This window comes from Petaurus breviceps, unplaced genomic scaffold, assembly GCF_028583685.1.
Source record: "Petaurus breviceps papuanus isolate PSGF00001 unplaced genomic scaffold, PetGlider_PUasm1.0 551, whole genome shotgun sequence".
NCBI lineage: Eukaryota > Metazoa > Chordata > Mammalia > Diprotodontia > Petauridae > Petaurus > Petaurus breviceps.
In genome coordinates, this window is record NW_027186372.1 from 32742299 (window position 1) to 32765680 (window position 23382).

Below are 23382 nucleotides of genomic sequence, written 5' to 3' on the forward strand. Positions count from 1 at the left end.
ATATGTGGTATGTGTGTATGTGGTGTATAGTATGTGTGTGTGTGTGAGCATTATATGCATTTTGGAGAAAGAGGGAAAAAGTTGGATAGGACTTACAGAAAAGAATTCATGGGAATTCCCATTAGGCTCCAAAGCCTCCGACTGTTGGCCTCCATGCAGGTCATGCTACCTGTATGGTGATGTTAGTGTGTGCACATGGGTTTGTGTGTCCATGTGCATCCAAACAGCTGGGTTCCCCTCACATCCCTCCTAATCATCTGAAGAGCCAATAAGTCCCCAGAGTCTTTCAGAAAGGCAGTTCCCTCTGATTCAGCCCTGGGATCCTGAGTGTGGGAGAGGTAATTGCCAGCGTGGTAGTTGTGGAATCCTGGAATCACAGTATCTCAGAGCTATATGGGACATTGGAGGACCTTGAGTTCAACACATTCCCCAGGAGTGACTGTTTATCTTCTGGAAGACCTCCGCTGATGGAGAGCTCATTACGTTACCAGGAGTGCCCTTCTACCTTGGAACAGCTTGAATTGTTTGGATCCTTTCCCCTTTTGTTGTTATTGTTTATTTGTTTCAGTTTCTTTGTGACTCCATTTGGGGTTTTCTTGGCAAAGATACTAGAGTGGTTTGCCATTTCCTTCTCTGGCTCATTTGACACATGAGGACACTGAAGCAAACAGGATTAAGTGACTTGCCCAGGATCACACAGCTATAAATGTCCGAGTCCAAATTTGAACTCAGGTCTTCCTGACTCCAAGCCCAGAACTCTATCCACTGTGCCATCTGGCTGTTTTCTCTTTGCCAAACCCAAATCTACCTTCTTACAACTGTCATTCACTCTACTTAGGTCTCCCTTCCAGGACCACCAGAAGCACTCAAATCTTTCTTCCACAGGCCAGCTTTTAAAAGCTTGGATCATCTTTCCTTTTCTGAAGTCTTGATCTGGTTTGGTATGGGTCTGGAATTTTTTGGTTCCTGAAACCAAAATGATTCTTCTTCCTGGTTTTTGGAACAATAGATCTGTGAGCAGAACCCTGCTGTTACATGACCCTGGGATGTTGATTTCTTGATTGGTGGACGATTTTAATTTTCAGGACCATGAGTATTTATTGCCAATAGTATGTGACTTCGGGAATGAACTCTGGCCCAGGACAATTGGCATTCAAGCTGTGGAAAAAGATAAGGATCTGCTGTTTGGGTTGGAAATGCTGAAGAAGAGAAAGATTACACAGATAAGTGAGGGATACCTCATGAATACCAGTTGAGGGAAAGACCTCACTGACATATGGTATATTGGAAAGAACCCTGGGGATCAGGGTTGTAGGCCTGGCTCAACCATTCATTTGCCGAGTGACCTCAGGCCACACACTACCTCTGTCTGGACCTTAATTTCTTTGTCTATTGCATCTGGAATTTGGCTTTTAGCATTTGTATTCTATGATATGTTGCTTTGGGTTTGCTGGTCCTGTCTCCCTAATTGGATTGTAAGTTCTCTGAAGGCACGGGACTTCAAGTATATTTTCAGATATTTCTTTTTCCCCCTTTGCCCCCAGTTCTCCCCAGCTCTGTTCTGGTGTGACTAGTTTTGTGGCCCTGAACAGAGGGATTCTCCTAATTATTGTTGCAGACAGGGTACCTCCTATTAGACTGTAAACTCCATGAGGGCAAGACCTACCTTTTATCTAAATGTCGTATCTTTCCCCACCATCTAGTGATGACGTCCTCATACTATAAAATGCACTTGCTAAACACTTGTTGAATGAATGAAAGGATAAAAGAGTGGGGCTATAAACAATGACACCTGTTTCTATAGTGCTCAACAGTGTACGGAGTAGGTTCCAACAATATCCTCATCGTGTACGGAAGCAGTACAAGAATCATTATCTCCACTTTACAGTGAGGAAACAGTAGCTAAAGTGGTTTAGGATTATGGCACTTCGAGCTGACAGGTATTATAGAGATTATAGAGAGTCCAACACTCTCATATTACAGATAAGGAAATCTAGACCCAGACAAGGGAAATAATCTGTCCAGCCAGGCCATAGAGCTTCACATGCTATCATGTTTTAGAGCCAAGATTTGAACTCATGTCTTCTGACTCTAGCTAGGTGGGGCAGCAGATAGAGTGCTGGGCCTGGAATCAGGAAGACCTGTGTTCAAATCCGACCTCAGACACTTTTTAGCTGTGTAACCCTGGGTAAATTGCTTCATCCTGTTTGCCTCTGTTTCCTCATCTGTAAAATGAGCTGGAGAAGGAAATGGCAAACCCCTCCAGGATCTCTGCCAAGAAAATCCCAAATGGGGTCACGAAGAGTCAGACATGACTGAAAAATGACTAAAAAACAACTTCTATCTCTAGTTCTACATCCGTTGCCACCCTGACTCTTTTGAGGGAAAGGACAGCTTTTTTGAAATCTTAGGGTCACTAGGATGGGGATGAGGATGAGGGTTCTGGTGCTGACAAAGAAGTCTTTCAGAAGACTTCAAGAAGTCAAGTCAACAAGTAAACAAACATTTATTATTAATAATAATGTTAGCTAACATTTATATAGCCCCTACTATGTACTAAGCACTTAACAAATTATATTCCATTTGGTCCTCATAACAACCCTGGAAGTTAGGTGCTATTAGTACCCCCATTTTACAGTTGAGGAAACTGAGGCAGGCAGAGGTAAAATGCCTCACTCAAGGTCACGTAGCTAGTAAGCGGCTAAAGTGAGATTTGACTTCAAGTCTTTCTTACTTCCACGCAATGCTCTGTCAACTGGGTCACTTAATTGCCTCCACTTACTATTGTGTTGGGCACTGTGCTAAGGGCTAGGGATACAAAGTGAGGGAAAAACATGGTCTCTGCTCTCAAGGAGCTCACATTCCAATAGGGGAGACAATGAGTAGCTACCAGTAAATACAAGGTATATACAGTGAAAGTGGGGGTTACAATGAGGAAGGAAGGCATTAGCAGCAGAGGGATAGGAACCAGAAAAGGTCTCTTGGGAAGGTGGGATTTGAGCTGGGTCTTGAAGGAAGTCAGGGGAAGGGAGAAGTAGAAATGGGGACTAGAGCATTCTAGGCACGGATTTAAGAGATGGTGTATCATGTAGGCAAAGTTACAAGTAGGTTAGCATTGCTGGAAGGTAGAGTTTGTGGAAGAGAGGAAGGTTTAAGGAATATGGAAAGGTATGAAGGGCCATAAAGAGCTTTAAATGCCAAAGAGAGGAGTTTAGGCTTGATTTCGCAGGTAAGAGGGAACCGCTGGAGCTCATGGGCTGTTGAGAGGAGGAGGTGTGACATTTTTATAGAAAAGTTGCCTTGGTAGTTGAGCAGAGGAGGAATTTAGGGAGAAAGAGGGTAGCCCATGAAAGAGGGGATAAAGGTCTGAACTAGGGCTGTGACTGAATGGAGAGAAGGGGGCATATCAGAGATATGGGGAAGTAGAAACAACCTGCTTAATAAATCCTAGAAAATATTTCAGAGGAGCAATCATTGCCGACTGTCCTGGTTGGGTAAGGGCTGTCATGAGGAGGTGGGATGTGGGATAGACCCTGTGTAGGATTTGTGAGGAAGGTGGGGGGTGGTGCAGGGCATTCCTAGGGTCAGGGTTGAGAGGGGCTCTTCCCTCCTGCCCTTCTTTCCTCTTTACCCTGATGGAGCTGGGAATCTAACCTAGAGATTGACTGATTGGAAAGCTGTTCCAGCCTGCCGCAACCTGTTTGTTTGCCTGGGGTTTGCCCTAAGCCGTCCCAGCTCTGCTACATCCTGGCAAAGGGGAGCCTATAGGCACAACTGGAGAAAGCCAAAGGGGGAGGGTGGGGAAGGAGGGAGAGCCGGTCGAGGGCCCGAGGGGCCTTGTACCCTCCTCTTTCTCTTCCCTTCTTCCATATCTCCCTTTCTGAGAAGTGAGGTACAGTGTAGGGGAAGGGAGAGGAAGCAGAGAGTCCAAAGCTATAACTATCATCTAGTGAAACTAGGTTTAACCCCAGAGTCCCGAATATAAAGAGCTGAGACCAGGAGCCAAGAGACCTGAGTTCTAGTCCCAAACTACCATTGACAGGTTGTGTGACATTGGGCAAGTCATCTCCCCTCTCTCCAACTTGGTTTTTCTGTCCGGAAAGAGAGAAGTGAAGTCATCTGCTTTTTAAAAAAATTTATTTATTTACTTTTAGTTTATAACATTCAGTTTCACAATCTCGAGTTCCAAATTTTCTCCCCCTTCCTCTCCTCTCCACCATGGCAGCATACAATCAGGTAGAGGTTCTACATATACCTTCACATTAAACATTAGTCAAGTTGTAAAGAAGGATTATAACCAATGGAGTGAACAATGAGAAAGAAGGGATGAAATAAAACAAAATACAAGAGAGAGAGAGCAAGTGGTTTGTGAAGTGATCTGTTTAAGGTCACATAACCTGTCAGTGGCAGAGCACGGACTAGAGCCCAGGTCTCTTGATTCACGATCTAGGCTGTTTCTGTTCTACCAGGCTGCCTTCTCCCCAGGACATTTCATGGCCACTGAGAGAACATTAAAAAAAAGTGACTCATGAATGTTCATACTGGGCTCTGGGTCTGTTTCTGCCCTTCTTGGTCACATACACATGCTTCCTACCACTGCCAGAATAATCTTTATAGATTTGGCCATGTCACTTCTCCTTAAAAAGCTTCAGCAGATCCCTAATACCTCCCTAGTGAAATTCAGGCTCCTTTGCCTTGGTGTTCAAGGCCCTCCATAGCCTAGCACTAGCCTCTTTTTCTAATCTTATTTCTAATTATTCCCTTCAGTGCAAGGTATAGAGGCAGCTAGGTGGCTCAATGGATAGAGCACTGAACCTGGACTGAGCAAGACTGGGTTCAAATCCCCTCAGACACATGCCACCTGTGTGACCCTGGGCAAGTGACTTAACCTCTGTCTGCCTCCATTTCCTCATCTGTATAATGGGATAATAACAGCTACCACCCAGCATTGTTGTGTGGATCAAATGAGATCATATTTGTAAAATGCTCTGCATACCTTAAAAGTGTTTCTATAAATGCTCCCTATGAACTGTCCAAACTGGAAACTCTCCTTCGAACATAACTTGCCCTTGAAGGTCTTGATCCCTCGTCTCAGGCTGTTCTCTGTGCTTGAAATTTCCACCTGCCTTATCTTTACCTGTTGAACCATCCCTTCAAATCCAATTCTAGCGTCACCTCCTGCAGGGACCTCCACTTGATTCCCCCAGGTAGAAACAAACTTGCCCCACAGACCTCAGCACGTTGTTTTCTGACTATCTTATGCTAGTTCTGAGTCACCATCTCATCCCCTCTAGGAAACTCTGTTTCACCTGTATCAAGTACAGTGGTCTGAGCACAGGAGGTGATGATTTCTAGGCTGTCCCTAGCTCTTAATATGCTATGTTTCATTTTCTAAGGACCCTTCTAGTTATTCAGTGTCCTAAAGGTGACTGGCACAGGCAGCTATGTGGTACAACGGATAGAGCGCTAGCCCTGGGTCAGAAAGACTCATTTTCCTGAGTTCAAATCCAGCCTCAGATACTTACTAGTTGTGTGACCCTGGGCAAGTCACTTAACCCTGCTTGCCTCAGTTTTCTTGTCTGTAAAATGAGCTAGAGAAGGAAATGGCAAACTACTCCAGTATCTTTGCCAAGAAAATCCCCAGCTGGGGTCACGAAGACATGACTAAAATGACTGAACGACATAAAGCTGATTGGCAGTTCTGACATTCTTTGGTTCTGATCACTCCTGAAGAATGTGTGTGGGGATAAGAGGCATCTCTGGTAGCACTATCCCAAGGGAAGGAGGGTGCAGCGGATCCTGAGTTCCCAAGCAGCAGTGAGTAGTGGGTCTAGAACAATGGTCTCACCTCCCTGCCTCTTCCGCTGTGTCTAATTTTTTTCTAGACTCTTGAATCATATGGAATTCCCACCTCACCATCCCCCCCCACCCTCATGCCATTGGCCAGCTAGCATGCCATTGTTATTCTGTTCAGCTACTACTATTTTGGCCTGGGATGGTAATAGGAGAGACACCCACCTAAGAGGCAGGTTAGCATGCTCAGTCTTTGCCAGAGCCTACTAATTCCTATTTGACTCAGAGTATAGACTTCTGTGATCCATTTATCAATGTGATGCCAGTGGCCAGGGAAGTTCATAGATTTTAGCTATAGTGCTGAAAGGAAACTTGGAAGCTAATAGTCCAACAACTTCATTTTAGAGATGTCAGGAGGAAGACCTAGGATGGGTAAGTGACTTATCTAAGGTCACACAGATAAGAAGTAGCAGAGTCAAGATTTGGATATAGGTTCTCTGACTGCAAATTTGGTATTGCTGGGGAGGTAACCTGGCATAATGACTAGAGCCTTAAACTGGGAATCAAGACACTTGGGTTTTAGTCTGTGCTTTGCCGATAATAAACTGGGTGACCTTGTTGTATAATGTGAAGAGCATAGGCTTTGGAGTTAGAGGACTTGGGTTCAAGTCTCACCTCTGACCTTTACTGTTTGACCTTGGGTGGGTCAAGCAATCTCTTAAGTCCTCAGTTTACTCATTTATGAAATAGTAGGTTTGGATTAGACCTCGAAGGTACTTGCTTTTCTTTTTCTTTTTGGAGGGGGGAAGGCAGGGCAACTGGGGTTAAGTGACTTGCCCAAAGTCACATGGCTAGTAAGCGTTAAGTGTCTGAGGCTGGATTTGAACTCAGGTCCAGGGCTGGTGCTCTATTCACTGCACCACCTAGCCTCCCCCTCCAAGGTTCTTTCAATTGCTAATTCTATGATCCTATGATCTTGAGCAAATCATTTCACTTTTGTGGTTCTCTCTTCTTTTATTTGGGAGCCCTCTTAGATTTTAAAGGGCAATATACTTGCCTGACCTATGTCACAGGACTGTGAAGAAAGAGCTGTGTGAATGGATTTGTAGAGATTTGTAATATTAAAGGAACATCTGTTTCTGGAGCTATCCTTATAACAACCTCTTGAGTTTAGTGATGTGTCAGTATCACTTTGTCCAGAGTTGTGATTTCATCACTCTAAGGAAGTCCCAGGGTAGTTACATCCCCTGATGAAATTTGGTAACTGGTCTCAATCATTCAATAAACACTGCCCTAAGCACTGCAGTTACAAAAAGAGTCAAAAGATAGTCCCTGCCCTCAAGGAGTTTATAATCTAGTGGGGAGACATCATGCAAACAAATACAAACAAAGCAAGTTATATACAGGATCAATAGGAAATAACACAGGGAAGTCACCAGAATCAAGAAGGGAAAAAAGCCTCCTGTAAGAGGTGGGATTTTAGTTGAGACTTAAAAGAATCCAGGGAGGATTGTAGTTGATGAAGAGGAAGAGCATTCCCGGCCCGGGGGGATGCCGGAGACAATTCCTAGAGCCGAGGATGGAGTGTCTTGTTAATGGAACAGCCAGGAGGCCAGTGTCACTGGATCAAAGAGTGTGTGTCTTGAGAAGAATCTTGGAAAGGCAGGAGAGGGCTGGGTTGTGAAGGGCTCTGAATGCCAAACAGAGCACTTTGTGTTTGCCCCCAGTAGGAAGCCAGAGGAGTTTATATAGAGGGTGTGACATGATCAGACTTTAGGAAAATCACTTTAGTGGCTGAATGGAGGCTGCATTGGAGTCGGGGAGATTTGAGGCAGCAGACCCATCAGCTGACTATTGTAGTAGTCCAGGTGTGGGGTGATGAGGGTCTGCACCAGAGTGGTGGCACTTTCAGAGGCCATATTCAAGAGATATTGCAAAGGTAAAATCAACAGACAGCAACAACACAACTTATAGTCTTCAAGAGTGACCTGAGGTATGAGAAGTTAAATGAAATTCATGGTCACACAGCTCTTATGTCTCAGAGGCAGGACCTGAACCCAAGTCTTCTCAGTTCCAATGCTTGCCCTCTCTCAGGATCTGTTTCCTGTCATGTAAATATTATTCTACCAGTTTTATTGAAAAGAAAACTGAGCCTTAAGGGAGTGAATCAACTTGCCCAAGGTAACAGTGGACAGTATCAAAGGTAGAAACTAGTAATGTGAGCTTATTGCTGGCTCAGGAAGAAGGAATTTTCTCCCCTTTAAGTGACATTTCCCATTGTTAGCAGGTCAGTGTCTGAAGTGATTAGAGCACCAGGGTTCTATTCCATTCACTTAGGTGCCATTCTGTTCCCTGACTGCTTTTCACCCACCTCTCTTCCCCCTTCCTTAAGGTGTGAGTGAGATCATGTCTGTTACCTTCTGAACCCTTTTGGAAAGAAGGAGTGAGATGAATAGAAATTATTCTCATTATTTTAATATTGCCTCAAGTCACAGCATGAATTTTACCTTCAGTAACTGTGTGGAAGCAAAGAGCAGGAAGGAGGATGTTGCTGCTTGGAGCTCTGGGTGTCTGGGGCCCAGGGAGAGAAGTAGAACTGGGAAGGGTATAGATAGAGGAGGGTTCTATGTTCTGTGTTCTAACGACATTTTCTACTCTGACACTGTGTTTGAAGGTACCTTTCTGTTGTGTTCCAAGTTCTTTTCTGGCTCTAACATCCTATGATCCAAAGAGCATAAAAAAATTCTCACCAAGAGTGGTCTGGGGTTTGGCTGGTGATTTCTAGTCTCCCTGTTGTTACTAATTTTACCCTTCAAGACTGCCATTGTAACCGTGTGTGTGTGTGTGTGTGTGTGTGTGTGTGTAATTTGGTTCTTCTTCATACTTGGGACCATCTAGCACACCTGGGGTAGCACTGTCATAGCCCGAGTGAATCCTCCATCTTCCGGAGGCCCCCTGGATGCAAATATATTCCACCCTCCTCTGAAAGACTAGAGAGGCCTTTTCTTCTCACTGTATTCCATCTGCTTGTTATGAGTTACCCCATAAAAACTTACCTGGTCTTTGGCAACTTGAGAAGAGAACTTTCATCTTCTGTCTGAAATCCTAGAACAGCTGACTAGAGCAGGAGAGTGGGTCTGAGATGGGAGAAGAGTTCCCTGTAATGGCAAGATGAGGTGGTATACATATGTAATGTAGGTGGAGCTGAATCACAATATTCTTGAATACAAGATGGAGAGATGTGAGCTGGACACATGTTTAGTAGGTATAGAGCTAGCTAAAAGGTTGAACCCAAAGACTATTCATTAATGGACAGATGTCAGCCTAGGAGAGAAATTCCTAATGATAACCACAGGGCTCCCTGTGGTTGTCCCAGTGCTGGTCAACATTTTCATGGATGCCTTAGATGAAGGCATAGATGACATAATTCTCAGATTTCCAATGACAAGAAGCTCAGTGGGTTAGTTAATACCTTCTTACATGATGGGATCAAGATCCCCAAAGACCTCAAAGGATTTGTAACAATGAGCCAGTTACAAAAAGATGAAATTTATTTAGGGATAAATGTTAAGTACTTGTATCCCAAAAATCAATTGTGCAAGATAGAAGAGGCATGCCTAGAAAGAAGTTCTTGTGAAAAAGACATGGGAGTTTTAGTGACTCCAACCTTAAAATGAGTCAGTGGTGGGAGGTGGCAGCCAAAAAGGGTGGTGAAGATCCTAGGCTGCATTAGTAAAAGTTTAATATCTGTTATGAGGCAATTGATAGCCCAACTGGCCTCTGCCTTAAGAGGGTTCAATCGCAGTACTGTGTTCAATTTTAAGTACCATATTTTAGGAAAGTCATTGAAAGCTAAAGTGAGAGAGTATGATGATCATCAGGATGATGAGACGACTGAAACCTTTCAGGAGGTAACTAGTATTCTTCATTATTAGTTCTATGTAATCATAGTTGATCATTGCATTGATCTTAAGGCTTTTAAAATGTTCATTTTTGCAATATTGTTGTAATATAATTCGTTCTTATGGTTCTGCTCACTTTCCTCTACATCATTTCATACAAATCTTCCTGGGTTTCCTTGAAACTATCCATTCTTATTATTTCTTGTGGCACAATAGTATTCCCTTATATTTATATGCTATTATTTGTTCATTCCTTCCTCAATTGATAGGTTGTTGTTGTTGAGTCGTTTAATTGTGTCTGACTCTTCATTACCCTGCTTAAGATTTTCTTGGCCAAGATGCAGAAGTAGCTTTGCCATTTCCTTCTCCAGTTCATTTTATAGATAAGGAAACTAAGGCAAACAGGGTTAAGTGACTTGCCCAGGGTCACACAGCTAGGAAGTGTCTACAACCAGATTTGAACTCAAAAAGATAAGTCTTCTTAATTCTGGTCCTAGCACCCTATCCACTTTGCCATGTAGCTGCCCCAGTTGATGCGTACCTTCTTGGTTTGCCACTACAAAAAGAAATATTTTTATACATATAGGACCTTTTCCTCTTTCTTTGATCTTTTTTGGGGTATAGCAGCAGTATCACTGAGTCAGAGGTAAGTAACTTTTTACATACTAGTTTAGTAACTTTGGGGGCATAGTTCTAAATTGCTTTTCAGAATAACTGTACCAATTCAGAGATCCACCATAGATGCACCAATGTACCTGATTTCCCACAGACTCTCTAGCATGTCATTTTTTAAAATTCAGTTTTGCCAATCTAATGAGTGGGAGGTGATACCTCAAAGTTGTTTTAATTTGTATTTTTCTAATTATTATTGATTAGATAATTTTTTCCATTACTATTCATAAATTGAATTTCTTCCTTTGAGAACTGCCTATTAATACCCTTTGTTTATCAGCTGGGGAATGACTCTTATTCTTACAAATTTAAATCAGTTCCCTATGTGTTTTGCAAATGAGAACTATAGTAGAGAAACTTGCTGCAAAAACTTCCCCCAGTGAACTATTTCCTTTCTAATCTCATCTGCATTGATTTTGTTTATGCAAAACCTTTTAAATTTAATTTAATCAAAATCATCTATTTTATCCTCTGTGAATCTCTGTCTCTTATTTGGACATGAATTCTTCCTCTATCCATAGATCTGAAAGTAATTTCTTCCTTGTTCCTCTAATATGCTTATGATACACCATGCTTTACATATGGTATGTTGTTTGAGCCTCACAATACATTGTCCCTGTTATCCCCATTCTGCAGAAGAGAAAACTGAATGACACTCAGAGAGGTCCAAGGTTGCCTAGTTTATAAATATCTTCAGCAAGAGCCAAATCCAGAGTCCAATACTACTGCCATCATAGCATACTGCTTTTCCCTTGGAGAAGAGAAGACTCAGGGAAACATAATAATTGCTTTCAAAAGTTCTAAAGCCTGACATGTGGAAAGGGATTTGACTTATTCTGCCAGGGGAGAGAATCAGAAACAATGGTGGGAAGTTTCAAGGATGCATTTTTCACTCAGTATAATAATAATAATAATAATAAATAGCATCATTTATATAGTGCTTACTGTGTGCCAGTCACTGTGCTAAGCACTTTACAATTATTATTCTCATTTGATGTTCATTTTATCTTCCCGACAACCCTGGGAAGTAGGTGCTATTATTGTACCGATTTTACAGATGAGGAGACTGAGGCAAACAGAAATTAAGTAATTTGTCCACACTCACACAGCTAGTAAGTGTCTGAGGATACATTTGAACTCAGATCTTCCTGACTCCAGGACAAGTGCTCTAGTACAAGGAAGAATTTTCTAAGATTCAAAGTTGTCTAAGAGTAGAATGGCTTGCCTTGGGAGATATTTAAGCAGAGGTTACATGATGACTTGTTGGGGTGCTGTGGAGATTACTACTTTGGTTAGGAAGCCAGACTTTATGACCTTTCAGGTACTTTTGAATTCTGTGATTTTGGTATTGAGGAGAACTAACAGGCAGTGTGGATGGTAATGAGCTAGGGAGTTTAGATGAGAGAAGCAAATTTACCTAGAAACCCAAGATTCCCTCCTTTGGCATCTAGTGGGGTGACCTCTGTCTCTGGAAGGAGCAGCCTGACTGTGAAGTGGAGGGGTGGAACCAGTCCCTCGCTGCCAGGAGCCAGCACAGAAAAAACTTGAACTTGACTAGATCAGGAAGATGTCTCTATTGGTTTACCAAAGACAGAGGTGTGGACAGTGGTATCAGGGCAGGGCCCAGGAAATCTTTGTTGAGAGTAGGACTTAAAGAGTTGTAGCGCCAAAACAATATTCACAGCACTGATAGTGACTATGAATATGCTGAGATAGTTCTGAATCACAAAATAGATTCTCCATATAGAAGACAGAAGCAAAACACTTATTCAGACACCAGAAAACCAAATTCATCATAGCAACAAAGAAATCTGTACACAATAACACTGCAGGGAACAACACCACCCAAAGCCTTCCCACAACCACGTACCAGCCTAGCTGTCTCCTTGTCTGCATCCTCTATCTCCCCCAGCTCTAACTGCTCTGATTCTCAACTTCCTTTCAGCTCTGCTCTGCCCCCTTCCTGCTCTACCTATTTGCCAAACTCCTCCCACCAAAGGCTTCATGTGATTATATTCAGCTTATTGGGGGCAGGGAAGATCTTCAAATTCCCATTCCCATTACAAGGGTTTAGGAAATTTCTTATAAAATCTCTACCATCTACTTAGACAATCTGACTTGAGGGCTTGAGAATTCTCCCTCCTCTACATTTGATGTTATACTGAGCTCTGTGAACTCTGTCTTTTTGTTTATTTGTTGAAAAAACAACCCACAAATGTATTATTCACCATTATTTAGATGACGGTGATATGATATAGTTCTAAGTTCCTGGACTTGGAATCAGAAAAAAAACTTGGTTCAATTTTGGGTTCAGACACTTACTAGCTGCAAAATCTTGAGCAACTTCCTGACTTCTTTGAGGCTAGGTTTCTTATTTTAAATGGGGAATATACTATTTGTACCGCTTACCTCATGGGAGTTGTGAGACTCTGGAGGAGAGAGTGAGGCTGATGACTTTGTGCTGTTCTGCCTCCCTTAAGTCCAGATCACTCGGAAGTCAAATATATCATACTCGTGATGTCATTGGTCTTCTTTGAGAATGAAGGACAAACAACGATTACCTTATCCCTGTGAGAAAGCTCCAAAATGTCCTATAAATAGAAGGTATTATTGTGATTCAGTCTTCGATCCTAGTTAAAATGCATGTCCATTTCTCCCACTCTGCTAGAAGCTGTTCTTAGTCATCTACACCTCAGTGTGATTGACTTTAGGATCTTTTTTTGAAAATAGTATTTGTTGGAGGAAAGAGAGGGCCTAGCAGAGTGTAGCATATTTACTGATGAGTCAACTTCCACCAAAGAGAGGAAGGATTTTTTCAAGGTAACTTCTTAATTTCAGTTCTACCTTGATTGGGGAAAGAGCATAGAAAAGGGGCCCCAGGGGTATCAAATACAAGCCTTAACTCTCTTGTAGCTTTGTTAGATGTAGCCTAATGTTAAGGATGTCTTCTGACCTTCCGGTCAGGGTAGACCTGCCATTAATCCAAGCAAGGAGATCAGGAGCCAAGGTTGCTCCATTCCTAGGATTCATAGTTGATTTTCCTCCTGAGGTGTTTCCCCAGAATCATGGCAGTCCCTCTCCCCAACCTTCTCTCTTAGAAAAAATGTGACCTTGTAGAAGTCAGTGACTGCTTGTCTCTTCACAAGGACAAAGAATTCAACCACCTAAGTTTGGAGATTTTAGGCATAAAAAGAAGATCACTTTGCCAAAAAAAAAAAAATACCTGGGGACATGCTCAGTGTCATTTGAAATTTAACTGTCCATGCATCCTGTTAAAATCCAGTTCTATAGTTATTTGAGGAAGTGCCTTCTATGGTATATATAAAGCAGGGTGTTCATTGTTGGGATGATCTTTTTCAAATATGAAAAAAGACAGTGTCTGCTATTAAGGAGTTTATAGTCTTTTAGAAAGGATATAGGATACATACTTATAACCAAGATAGGAGGCAGACTGATGAGTACAAAGGAGAAGTTCAGTCAAAGTGCTATAAGAAATTTAAGATTAATAAATCTTATCAATATAAGTTACAGTTTTAAAGCACTTTAGAGTTGATCGAGCATCAAGGAAGCCATCAGGAAGAAGATAGCAACTGAGTTGCTATAAAGGAAGGGATTTCAACAGGTAGAAGGACAATGTATTCTTGGTCTAACAGTATAGAACTGCTGTTGGTCCCGAGTGTCTGGGGCATGTACCCACTCCCTTCTCCACAAATGGAGCCCCTCTGCAGTGAATCCACATATCCATTCAGCACCAGGTGTTCAGCCCAGTCCTGGGGTAGTTAAACCACTGATAAAAGCCTGGCCCATTAAACTCCTACTCCATTGTCTTGGGGATTTGAAGTTTAGGTTTTAGCTTATGTCTAGGTTGGGAGGAGGAGTGTATGTGGGGTGGAATAAAAAGACACTTAATGTACCATTTGAATCAGGTATGGGACAGATATTTATTTTCTACGTGCCAAAGAAATGCTAAAAGACATCACACATTGACAGAGTGACTTAAAACTGGATTTAGTAACTTGACATAACTACTTTTATAATCTACTGAGAGGCTGTTTAATCTCATTTAAACATGAAGCAGTTTGCAGTCCTGCTGACTAGGCAGCTTACATTTCAGATCTCCATTCTGTATTCTTTCTCCTTTAAAGTCCATGCCTTTGTCCAAGGCAGACCAAAAGCTTGGCCTCTTCCTCTTGTTGGCGATTGTCTTCTCTCTCTCTTTTTTTTTTTTTAAAGCAATTGAGGTTAAGTAACTTGCTCAAGGTTACACAGCCAGGTGTTTCTGGGTGGGTGCTAAGTGTCTGAGCCCGGATTCGATCCCAGGTTATGCTGACTCTGGGGCCAGTGCTCTTACTTGCTGTGCTGCCTGGCTGCCCCGATTGTCTTCTCTGATGCAGACGTTCACCTTGTTACTGGTGAGCCGCACTCACTGCATCCACAATTTCTGGATCTCTGGAACTCATGAGGTCACCAGTGTCATCCAAGGGGCAAGAGAAGACCCAAGTGACTACTCAGATTTTCAGCACCATTCCAAGATGACAAGCCCATTTAGTGCTAGACCACCTGATGGCCAGAAGAAGCCAGGAAGTTTGTCATCCCCAAAGGGCTCAAGGGTCAGGTCATATGTGTACTCAGCAGAAAACAATTGGAATATCTGTGTATGCTCCATATAACCCATGTTATATGACTTTGTGCATTAGGTGAGCAAAGGCAAAGAGATGAGAGAGGGCAATCTAAGAATAGGATGTGGAATGACCCAATTTAATTACAGCATAAAGTGTCTATGTTGTTAGTTTATATTTGCATAGCTTTCAGGTTTACAACACTCTACTCAACAACCTTGTGAGGCCTTAGGTACTGTCAGTATGATTATTTCCCCTGGGGCAATGTCCTTTTACAGATGAAGAAACTGTAGCTCAGAGAAAAAAAGTTGATTTGCTCAGGGTAATACAAAGAAAGGCAGACAGAGCTCCCAATGGTCTTTCCAATATGCCAGACTGGATCTCTTTTAAGGGAAAAGCAGTGAGATAAGATGGGAAAGGGAGATTGGAGTCACTTTGTAGAGCTCTGAATGCCAGGAAGAGGTCACTCATTAAGTCATTATCTGTCATTGACATTTCAGTGTGAATGGATTTATCCACTCTTTTCCTAAGGGAAAATTCTCTAGGGGCTGGGTGGGAGAAACCATAGGAGGGACCTGGACCCCTGGGATGGCATGAAGAAGAGAAAGGGGCATCGAAAAGGAAGTTTAAGGTCGTGGAAGACCAACTTCACCCTGATTGAGGGAGAGACGTAAAGTCCTTTCCTGGCGAAGGGGAACAAGGCCAGTAATGCATTTTTTTGTACTTGGGCTACTTTCATGAAGGTATCACTGAGCCTCAAATATCTTATCTCGTTGATACTACAGCCTGGGAAACTTGGAGGAACCCAGGTTTCAGGAAACCCTAAGTGTCTGATCTTAGTGACTGTATGGGTGGCCTTGGGCAAGCCATTCAAATCATAGTTTCCTTATCTGTGAAATGGGCATAGAAGGGCAGATGTTTCCCAGAGGTATTGTGTGGGTTACTAATTAATGCCTGGGAAATAGGAAACTCTGAGGATAGAGGAAAGGCTGTTATTACTGGTAAAGCTGAGAATGACCTAGCTGTTCCTTGGCATTCATGTGAGTGATGGATAAGTATGTCTTTGCTTAGACCATTATTCAGGATTTCTAAAACATTTGGTCAGAGTTGTAAGCATAGTTTGACCTTAAATCAAGAACATTGCATTTGAAGTCTTCTGACTTGTTTCATATCCTGGCTCTACTTTTTACTGCCCGTATGACTTTAAAAAGGTTATTCAACAAATTTGGGCCTCTTTTTCTTCCTCTGTAGAATAAGGGGATTGGATTCAATATTTCTTTTCTTTTTTTTTGGAGGGCAATTGGGGTTTACGTGATTTGCCCAAAGTCACACGGCTAGTAAGTGTGTTAAGTGTCTGAGGCCGGATTTGAACTCAGGTCCTCCTGACTTCAGGACTGATGCTCTATTCACTTGGATTCAATATTTCTTAAGGTCCCTTTCAGTGCCAGCTAACTCCTATCATCTGGTACCCCTGCTTAACAGGCCTAGTGTTCTGCTAGTGTCTGAGGGGTTCAGGATGTGCAGTGGAGAGGGACAGCATGAATTCCTTTCTCTTGTAGAACAGCTTACATATATAGCTATCTGTGTCTACTGCCTGGGAATTACCGTGAACTGAAAAAAAAACCACAAGTTTTTAATTGGTTGAGATGCTATGTGAGACCAAACATTTACTTGCTAAACAAATAGAGGCCAATAAGGATGTTTTAAAGGCAAAGAGAAGGTGCAGTAGAAAGGATTTGGAATTAGGAGACAGGGGCTTTAGTATTGACTCTGTCACTTAAGGTCACTCTGTAACCTTGGGCAAGTTTCTCTGCTTCTCTAGGCCCCATTTTCTCCATCTGTAAAATAGAGGGGCTGGATTAAATGTTCTCTGAGTAACTTTCAACTTTGAGGCTTTTCTTCAAATATACTTCCATATGTTTACATGTGGGTGTTCTTAAAGCCTTGAGCTACACATGTTTATACATAGATATACAATCACACACGCATGTATATGGTCATATAAAATACCTTCATACATGTGCATACACAAATACTGACATTCATGCATAAAGGTACACGTGTTAACCTATGCTCACCTTTCTTTCGGGGTCTGAAAAGCAAACTGAGCCTTAGGCACAACCCCTGACAAGCTTTTGCGTGTTGCCGCAGCAGGTGGGCTTTGCTTCCTTGTGTTGCTAGTGGCTGTGTGGTGGCCACTTGCCAACTTCAGTTCTGGCCATAGGGCACTAGTCTGGCCCTACCCCTTGTCCAAGGTTCAGATAAGCCTGGAGCTCCCCCAGGCTTCCTGTTCTGATATGTTCTAGTTATTGAGGGGCTGGTGGTCTCCCTGTGTTCTACAGAGAGAGTGTCAGAGGTATACCTGCCTGCCTACTTTCAATGGGCCTAGACATGGTTACTAAAGGGGAGTACATACATATTCACAGATGCAGGCTTATATGTATGTGCAGCTCTGTAGTCCCAGGTACTGTATCCTTTCCCCTTCTATCTTCTGTTGAGCCCCTCTCCCTGTCCCCGCCTTCCTACACCCCCATCCTGGTAGGAACTGCTCAGCAAGGCAGGTTTGCTGCAGGAGTAGCAGCTGGAAGGCTGAACCTGTTGAAGCCTGCCCGGTACCGCTGCTGACCTGGGTGAGTGGGAAGATTTTCTGCATACCAAGAAGGCAAAGAACTCTAGAGGAGGCCATACATGGACCAAGGTCTATCCTGAGCTGGTGACAGTGTGCCGAAGACTTTGAGGAACAGAGAGATGGTGGCTAAGGACCTCACTCCCAGAATTTGATGAATGAAAGAAACATCTGCTTCTGTCCTGCCATGATGCAGAGTGGTAACTCTGTCTGGGGGTCTCCTCCCGTCCTGGTTCCTAGAGACTAACCAGTGCTGCTCTGAGTTAAGCTTGGGCCATGCAGGGGGTGTTATGAATATAGATTTTGTCCCTACTGGTTCTCTTGGGTTTGGGGGTTTCCAGAGGGGTCCTAAGTATGGGGTGGTGGTGGTATGCATTTGAGGCAGAGGGGAAGGTGCATATAAGACAGGCTCTAGAGTATCTTTGTAGGACTGTCTCTGCCCTGACCCCCACCCCCATTCTCTATGGCATGGTCTTGGAGAGACGGTCACTGCCAGCAGCCTCCTGGACTTGAGGCTCTCCAGTTCCTCTACCCTGGAAGTTTAACTCTTCCTGGTCTCTGAAGACAAGAGGCACCTGGAGAAACAAGTCCTTCCTGTTTTACCCAGGAATGTGTTTAACACCTGGAAGGCCACTCTGTGCCAACCTGGATAAATGTCAGACCGTACTTAGAGGCAGCACCCACTCTGGGACTCCCATTGAAAATATCCCCTGAGACACTGCCCCAGGGATGCTTAGCTCCATTCTCACACTCAGCTGCCAAGGACTGGAGACCTAGATCCCAATCTTGGTTCTGTCACTCATTGGTTGTGTGACCATGGCCAGATAATAACAATAGCACCTTATACTGGGATACTTTGTCAAAACAGTTTCGTTATCACATTTGATTCTCACAGCAACTCGGCAAGGTTGGTGGAGCAGATATTTTTATTTCCTTTTTACAGGTGAGGCAATAGGTGCTAAGACTGTGATTTATCACAGATTACACAGAGGAATCGACAGATCCAGGACTAGAATTCCTGGTCGGATGCTCCTCTCCATTATACTGAAGGAAAAAATTTCAGAGAGGGAGGAGATGTGGAGGACAGACGAGGAAGATACAGTCTCCATTCCTGAGTTCTTTTCAATGCAAGATTAGGTGTAGTCCTGCCTGGAGACAGGAGCAGGATAGTTTCCAAATTTTCCAGCCCCAGGATTCTACCATGTTAATATTTGCCAGGTTTCCCTTAAGACTTTGATTTTATTTGGGGAATAGGTTTAAGTGGCATTGTTCAGGAATTCAGTCCCACAGATATTAATTAAGTGCTCACCATATGCCAAGCCTGTTCTAGACAGTGGGGGATAGAAAGTGTTGTTTTTTTTTTAAACCCAACAATTACCCAGTTGCTTCTTTTATAACCTAATAAGGAGGAAATGCTATCTAGACAATTAAGTATGATACCAAGTAGAAAGTGATGGGAGGGAAGAAAGAGGAATCAGACAAAGGATATTAAGACAATTCGAGGAAAAAGAGATCATTTTCAGTTGGTGTGATCAGGGAAAATTTCCTGGAAGAAGTGGCACCTTGAGCTAAATCTTGGAGGAAAAGATGAATTTCAGCATTTGAAGGTAGAGGCAGGCATTTTAGGAATCTGCATGCTTTAAGTCTATCTACATGTAAGCATATGGGAGAGTATTCACAGAATTGTAGACTCAGGTTAAAAGGAAATCAGAAGACATTTAATTCAACCCCTTCATTTTACAGAAATGGGGAAACTGAGAGTCAGAGAGGCAGAGAGACTTGCCTAAGGTCATATAATGATTAAGTGACAGAACCATTACTCAAATCCAAATCACTCAATTCTTGGTCCTTTCCTCTGTACCTTCTCTTTGCCTTTAAAGCATCCTTACTGGCCTCTGATAGTATAGCAAATAAATGTTTGGTTCAACATAGCTTCTCAATTCATTAAAAACCAAAGGTTTTTGTTGTTGTTGTTGTTGTGGTTGAATATAGTTTTTTCTCATGGTTATTATTCTCCACAAATTCAAAGAAGAAGGACATTGCAGGATAAATCAAAACACATGAGTCCAATGTGACTTGAACAGAGAATAAGTCCATGAAGAGTACTTGGAAGGTGTTTGCACAGGTAGATGAGAAGTAAATTGTGCAGGGCTTTGAATGCTAAACCCAAGAATTTATATTTTATCTTGCAGGAGCCAAGTTGTTCAAATGGATTCTGTAGTGACATTGAATGTTCTTGTTTACAATATTTGTCTTTCTCTTTGTTGCACTTAATTTTATCCTAATTCTTCTTCCCACTGGGGCTTTTCCCTATTGACTAATACGTACTTCTGTTTCCATTCAGGTTATTCCTCACAATGGCCATCATAGTGCTGGGTTTTGCCCTTCTATTGCTTCGCTGCTTGTCCTGTGAGAGGCTCCAGGAGAGCCCTGGTCCATCAACTTTGCACTTTACCCACCCCGTGTACAATGCCACCATCTATGAGAACTCAGCTCCCAAGACCTACGTGGAGAGTCTTGGCAAGATGGGCATCTACTTGGCAGAGCCCCAGATGGTGGTGAAATACCGCATCATCTCAGGAGATCTGGCGAATGTATTCAAAACAGAGGAGCATGTGGTGGGTAGTTTCTGCTTTCTGAGGATAAGAACCAAGAGTGGCAACACAGCAATCCTGAACAGAGAGGTATGCGACAGCTACGCACTTGTCATTCAAGCCACAGAACAGACTTTCGGGCATGAAGCTTCAGCTCATGTGCTGGTCCGCATCTTAGATCAGAATGACTTAAAGCCATTGTTCTCTCCCCCATCCTATAAAGTTGCCATCCCTGAAGACACCCCTCTCAAAAGTGCCATCTGCATGGTAAGCGCCACTGATGCTGACCTTGGCCAGAATGCTGATTTCTATTATGCCTTCAATGCCCGATCAGAGCTATTCACAGTCCATCCCACCAGTGGTGTAGTGACTGTAACTCGAAAACTTAATGCCACCTGGAAGGGGAGGCATGAGCTTCAGGTACTGGCTGTGGACCGCATGCGGAAGATCTCTGAGGGCAATGGATTTGGCAACCTGGCATCTCTGGTCATCCAGGTGGATCCATGTCCCAAGAAACCACCAACTATTTCTTCAGTAATGGTGATACCACAGGATGACACTGAGGACAATGCCTATGCCACACTCATGGTGGATGCGAATGGTTCAGAGGCTGGGGTTGAAGTCGTGAACATTGTGGATGGAGACCCAGGGAAGCATTTCAAAGTTATCAGATCATATGTTGGGAGCAACAAGTTTATATTAGTTTCCATCAAAGACATTGATTGGTTAGAATATCGCCATGGATTCAACCTTAGTCTTCAGGCCAAAGGTGGAGGAAAGCCACCTTTGTATTCCCAAATCAGGGGCATCCACTTACCACCTTCCAAAATAGCCTCAGCCAGGTTTGAAAAGACCATATACAGAGTCCAGCTCAGTGAAATTTCTCCTCCAGGAAGTCGTGTTGTGGTGGTTCAAGTCACCCCAACCTTCCCAAGTCTGCAATACATTCTGAAATCTACCTCAGAGAGCTCAGGGTTCAAGATTAATTCTCGAACTGGTCTGATAACCACCACAAGGTTGATGGATTTCCATGATCGAGCCAGATATCAGCTACACGTTGGAACCACTTTGGGCCAGGCTTCCACTACTGTGATCATTGATATCATTGACTGTAACAATCATGCCCCTGTCTTTTCTCAATCTTCTTACCATGGCACATTTGATGAAAATCTTCCTCCTGGGACCAGCGTCCTAACTGTTACTGCCACAGATCAAGACCATGGGGAAAATAGCTTTGTCACTTATTCTATCACTAGCCCAAGAACTGTCCCTTTCACCATAGACCCCTATCTGGGAGTCATCTCCACTTCCAAACTGATGGACTATGAGCTCATGCAGAGGCTTTATACCTTCCGGGTCTGGGCATCAGACTGGGGATCCCCATTCCGCCGTGAGAGTGAAGTTTCCATCTCACTTATGCTCAACAATCTAAATGACAACCAACCAATGTTTGAGAATGCCAACTGCAGTGGTACCGTCCCTTGGGACCTACGGGTGGGAGAAACAGTAGTGACCCTCTCAGCCATAGATATGGATGAGCTTCTGAACCTGAGGTATGAGATTGTGTCTGGCAATGAGTTGGAGTATTTTGACCTGAACCATTTCTCTGGAGTGGTTTCCCTCAAACGTTCCTTTAAGAGCCTTCCTCCCGGTCAGCATTATTCCTTGGAAATCACTGCCTCAGATGGAGATAACTATGCCTTGCCTACATCTTTGAATGTCACTGTAGTGGCCTCAGGCTCTCCAGTCCATGTACAATGTGAAGAAACAGGAGTGCTGAAGCATCTCACAGAGACCATCATCCACTCTGTTGGGTCTCAGATCCAGGAACCTAGTTCTGAGGAGTTCACCTCCTTAAGCACATATCACATCAACCACTATACCCCTCAGTTTGAGGACCACTTCCCTTGGTCCATTGACATCTTGGAGGGTGTCCCCATCAATACCACTGTTGCACACCTGGCTGCTTCTGACCTTGACACTGGCTTCAATGGAAAACTGGTCTATGTCCTTGCGGGGGGCAATGAAGAGAGCCGTTTTGATGTTGAATTGGAGACAGGTCTGCTCAAGGTGGCTGCTCCCTTGGATCATGAGGCCACCAGTTTCTATATCCTCAATGTGACTGTGTATGACCTTGGCATTCCCCAGAAATCATCATGGAAGCAGCTGGCAGTGAATGTTGGGGATGAGAATGATAACACTCCAAGATTCCCCCCTGGTGGTTATCAGGTCGAGATCCGAGAGGATACTCAAGTGGGGACTACGATCGCACAGATGAAAGCAGATGATGCTGACAAGGATGACAATGGGAGAGTCTGCTACACACTGCTGAGTCCCACAGAGAAGTTTTCCCTCCATGCTCTCACTGGTGATGTGGTGGTCACAGGGCCTTTGGATAGGGAATCACAGCCTCAGTATGTGCTCAAGGTAGAGGCACGAGACCAGGCAAAGGTGGGTCATCAGCTCTTTTCTATCACAAACCTAGTAGTGACACTAAGTGACGTCAATGACAATACTCCGCAATGCATCCCAGAACTGAGTCAAGTGAAGGTCCCTGAAGATTTGCCCTTGGGGACTGTCCTCACCTTTCTGGAGGCCTTTGACCCAGATCTGGGCCCTGGGGGAGAAGTGAAGTATACATTGATGGATGATGCACAGGGAACTTTTGGACTGGATCCGTTAACAGGAGCATTGAGCCTGGAGCGGGAACTGGACTTTGAAAAGAAGACCTGGTATAATTTGAGCCTGTGGGCTAGTGATAGTGGAAAGCCTATGGCCCGTGGGGCATCCTGCCACGTACAAGTAACAGTTCTGGATGTGAATGAGAACTTGCATGCTCCTCACTTTGCCTCCTTTGTATACCAGGGCCAGGTGGAAGAGAACAGTGTCCCAGGAACACTAGTGATGTCAGTCACTGCCCAGGATGCTGATGTTGGCCAGGACGGGGTAATCCAGTACTTCTTTCGAGATGGTACTGACCTTGCCACTTTCAGCATTGATCGGGACACAGGTAAGCATCACAATATAGTAGAAAGAGTCCTGGCCTGGAAGTTGGGAGGCCTGGCTTTGCCGGGTCACTTTCCCCTGGGCCTTAGTTTCCTGGTCTTTGAGATGTGAGGGAATTAGAACTCTTTCAGTTCTAACAATGTTCTCTGTTTTTTTAAATCCCTTCCAGC

General features: G+C 43.5%; 1 protein-coding gene across 1 annotated transcript in view; it reads left to right on the plus strand.

Moving 5' to 3' along the window:
* FAT2 (FAT atypical cadherin 2) overlaps positions 1-23382 on the plus strand; it is a 109110-nt gene that overhangs the window by 5595 nt on the left and 80133 nt on the right. Inside the window, exon 2 of the mRNA XM_069102565.1 lies at positions 19957-23216. Within this exon, the coding sequence (XP_068958666.1) occupies positions 19970-23216 (3247 nt within the window). The 5' untranslated portion in view covers positions 19957-19969. The remainder of the gene's footprint in view (positions 1-19956; positions 23217-23382) is intronic.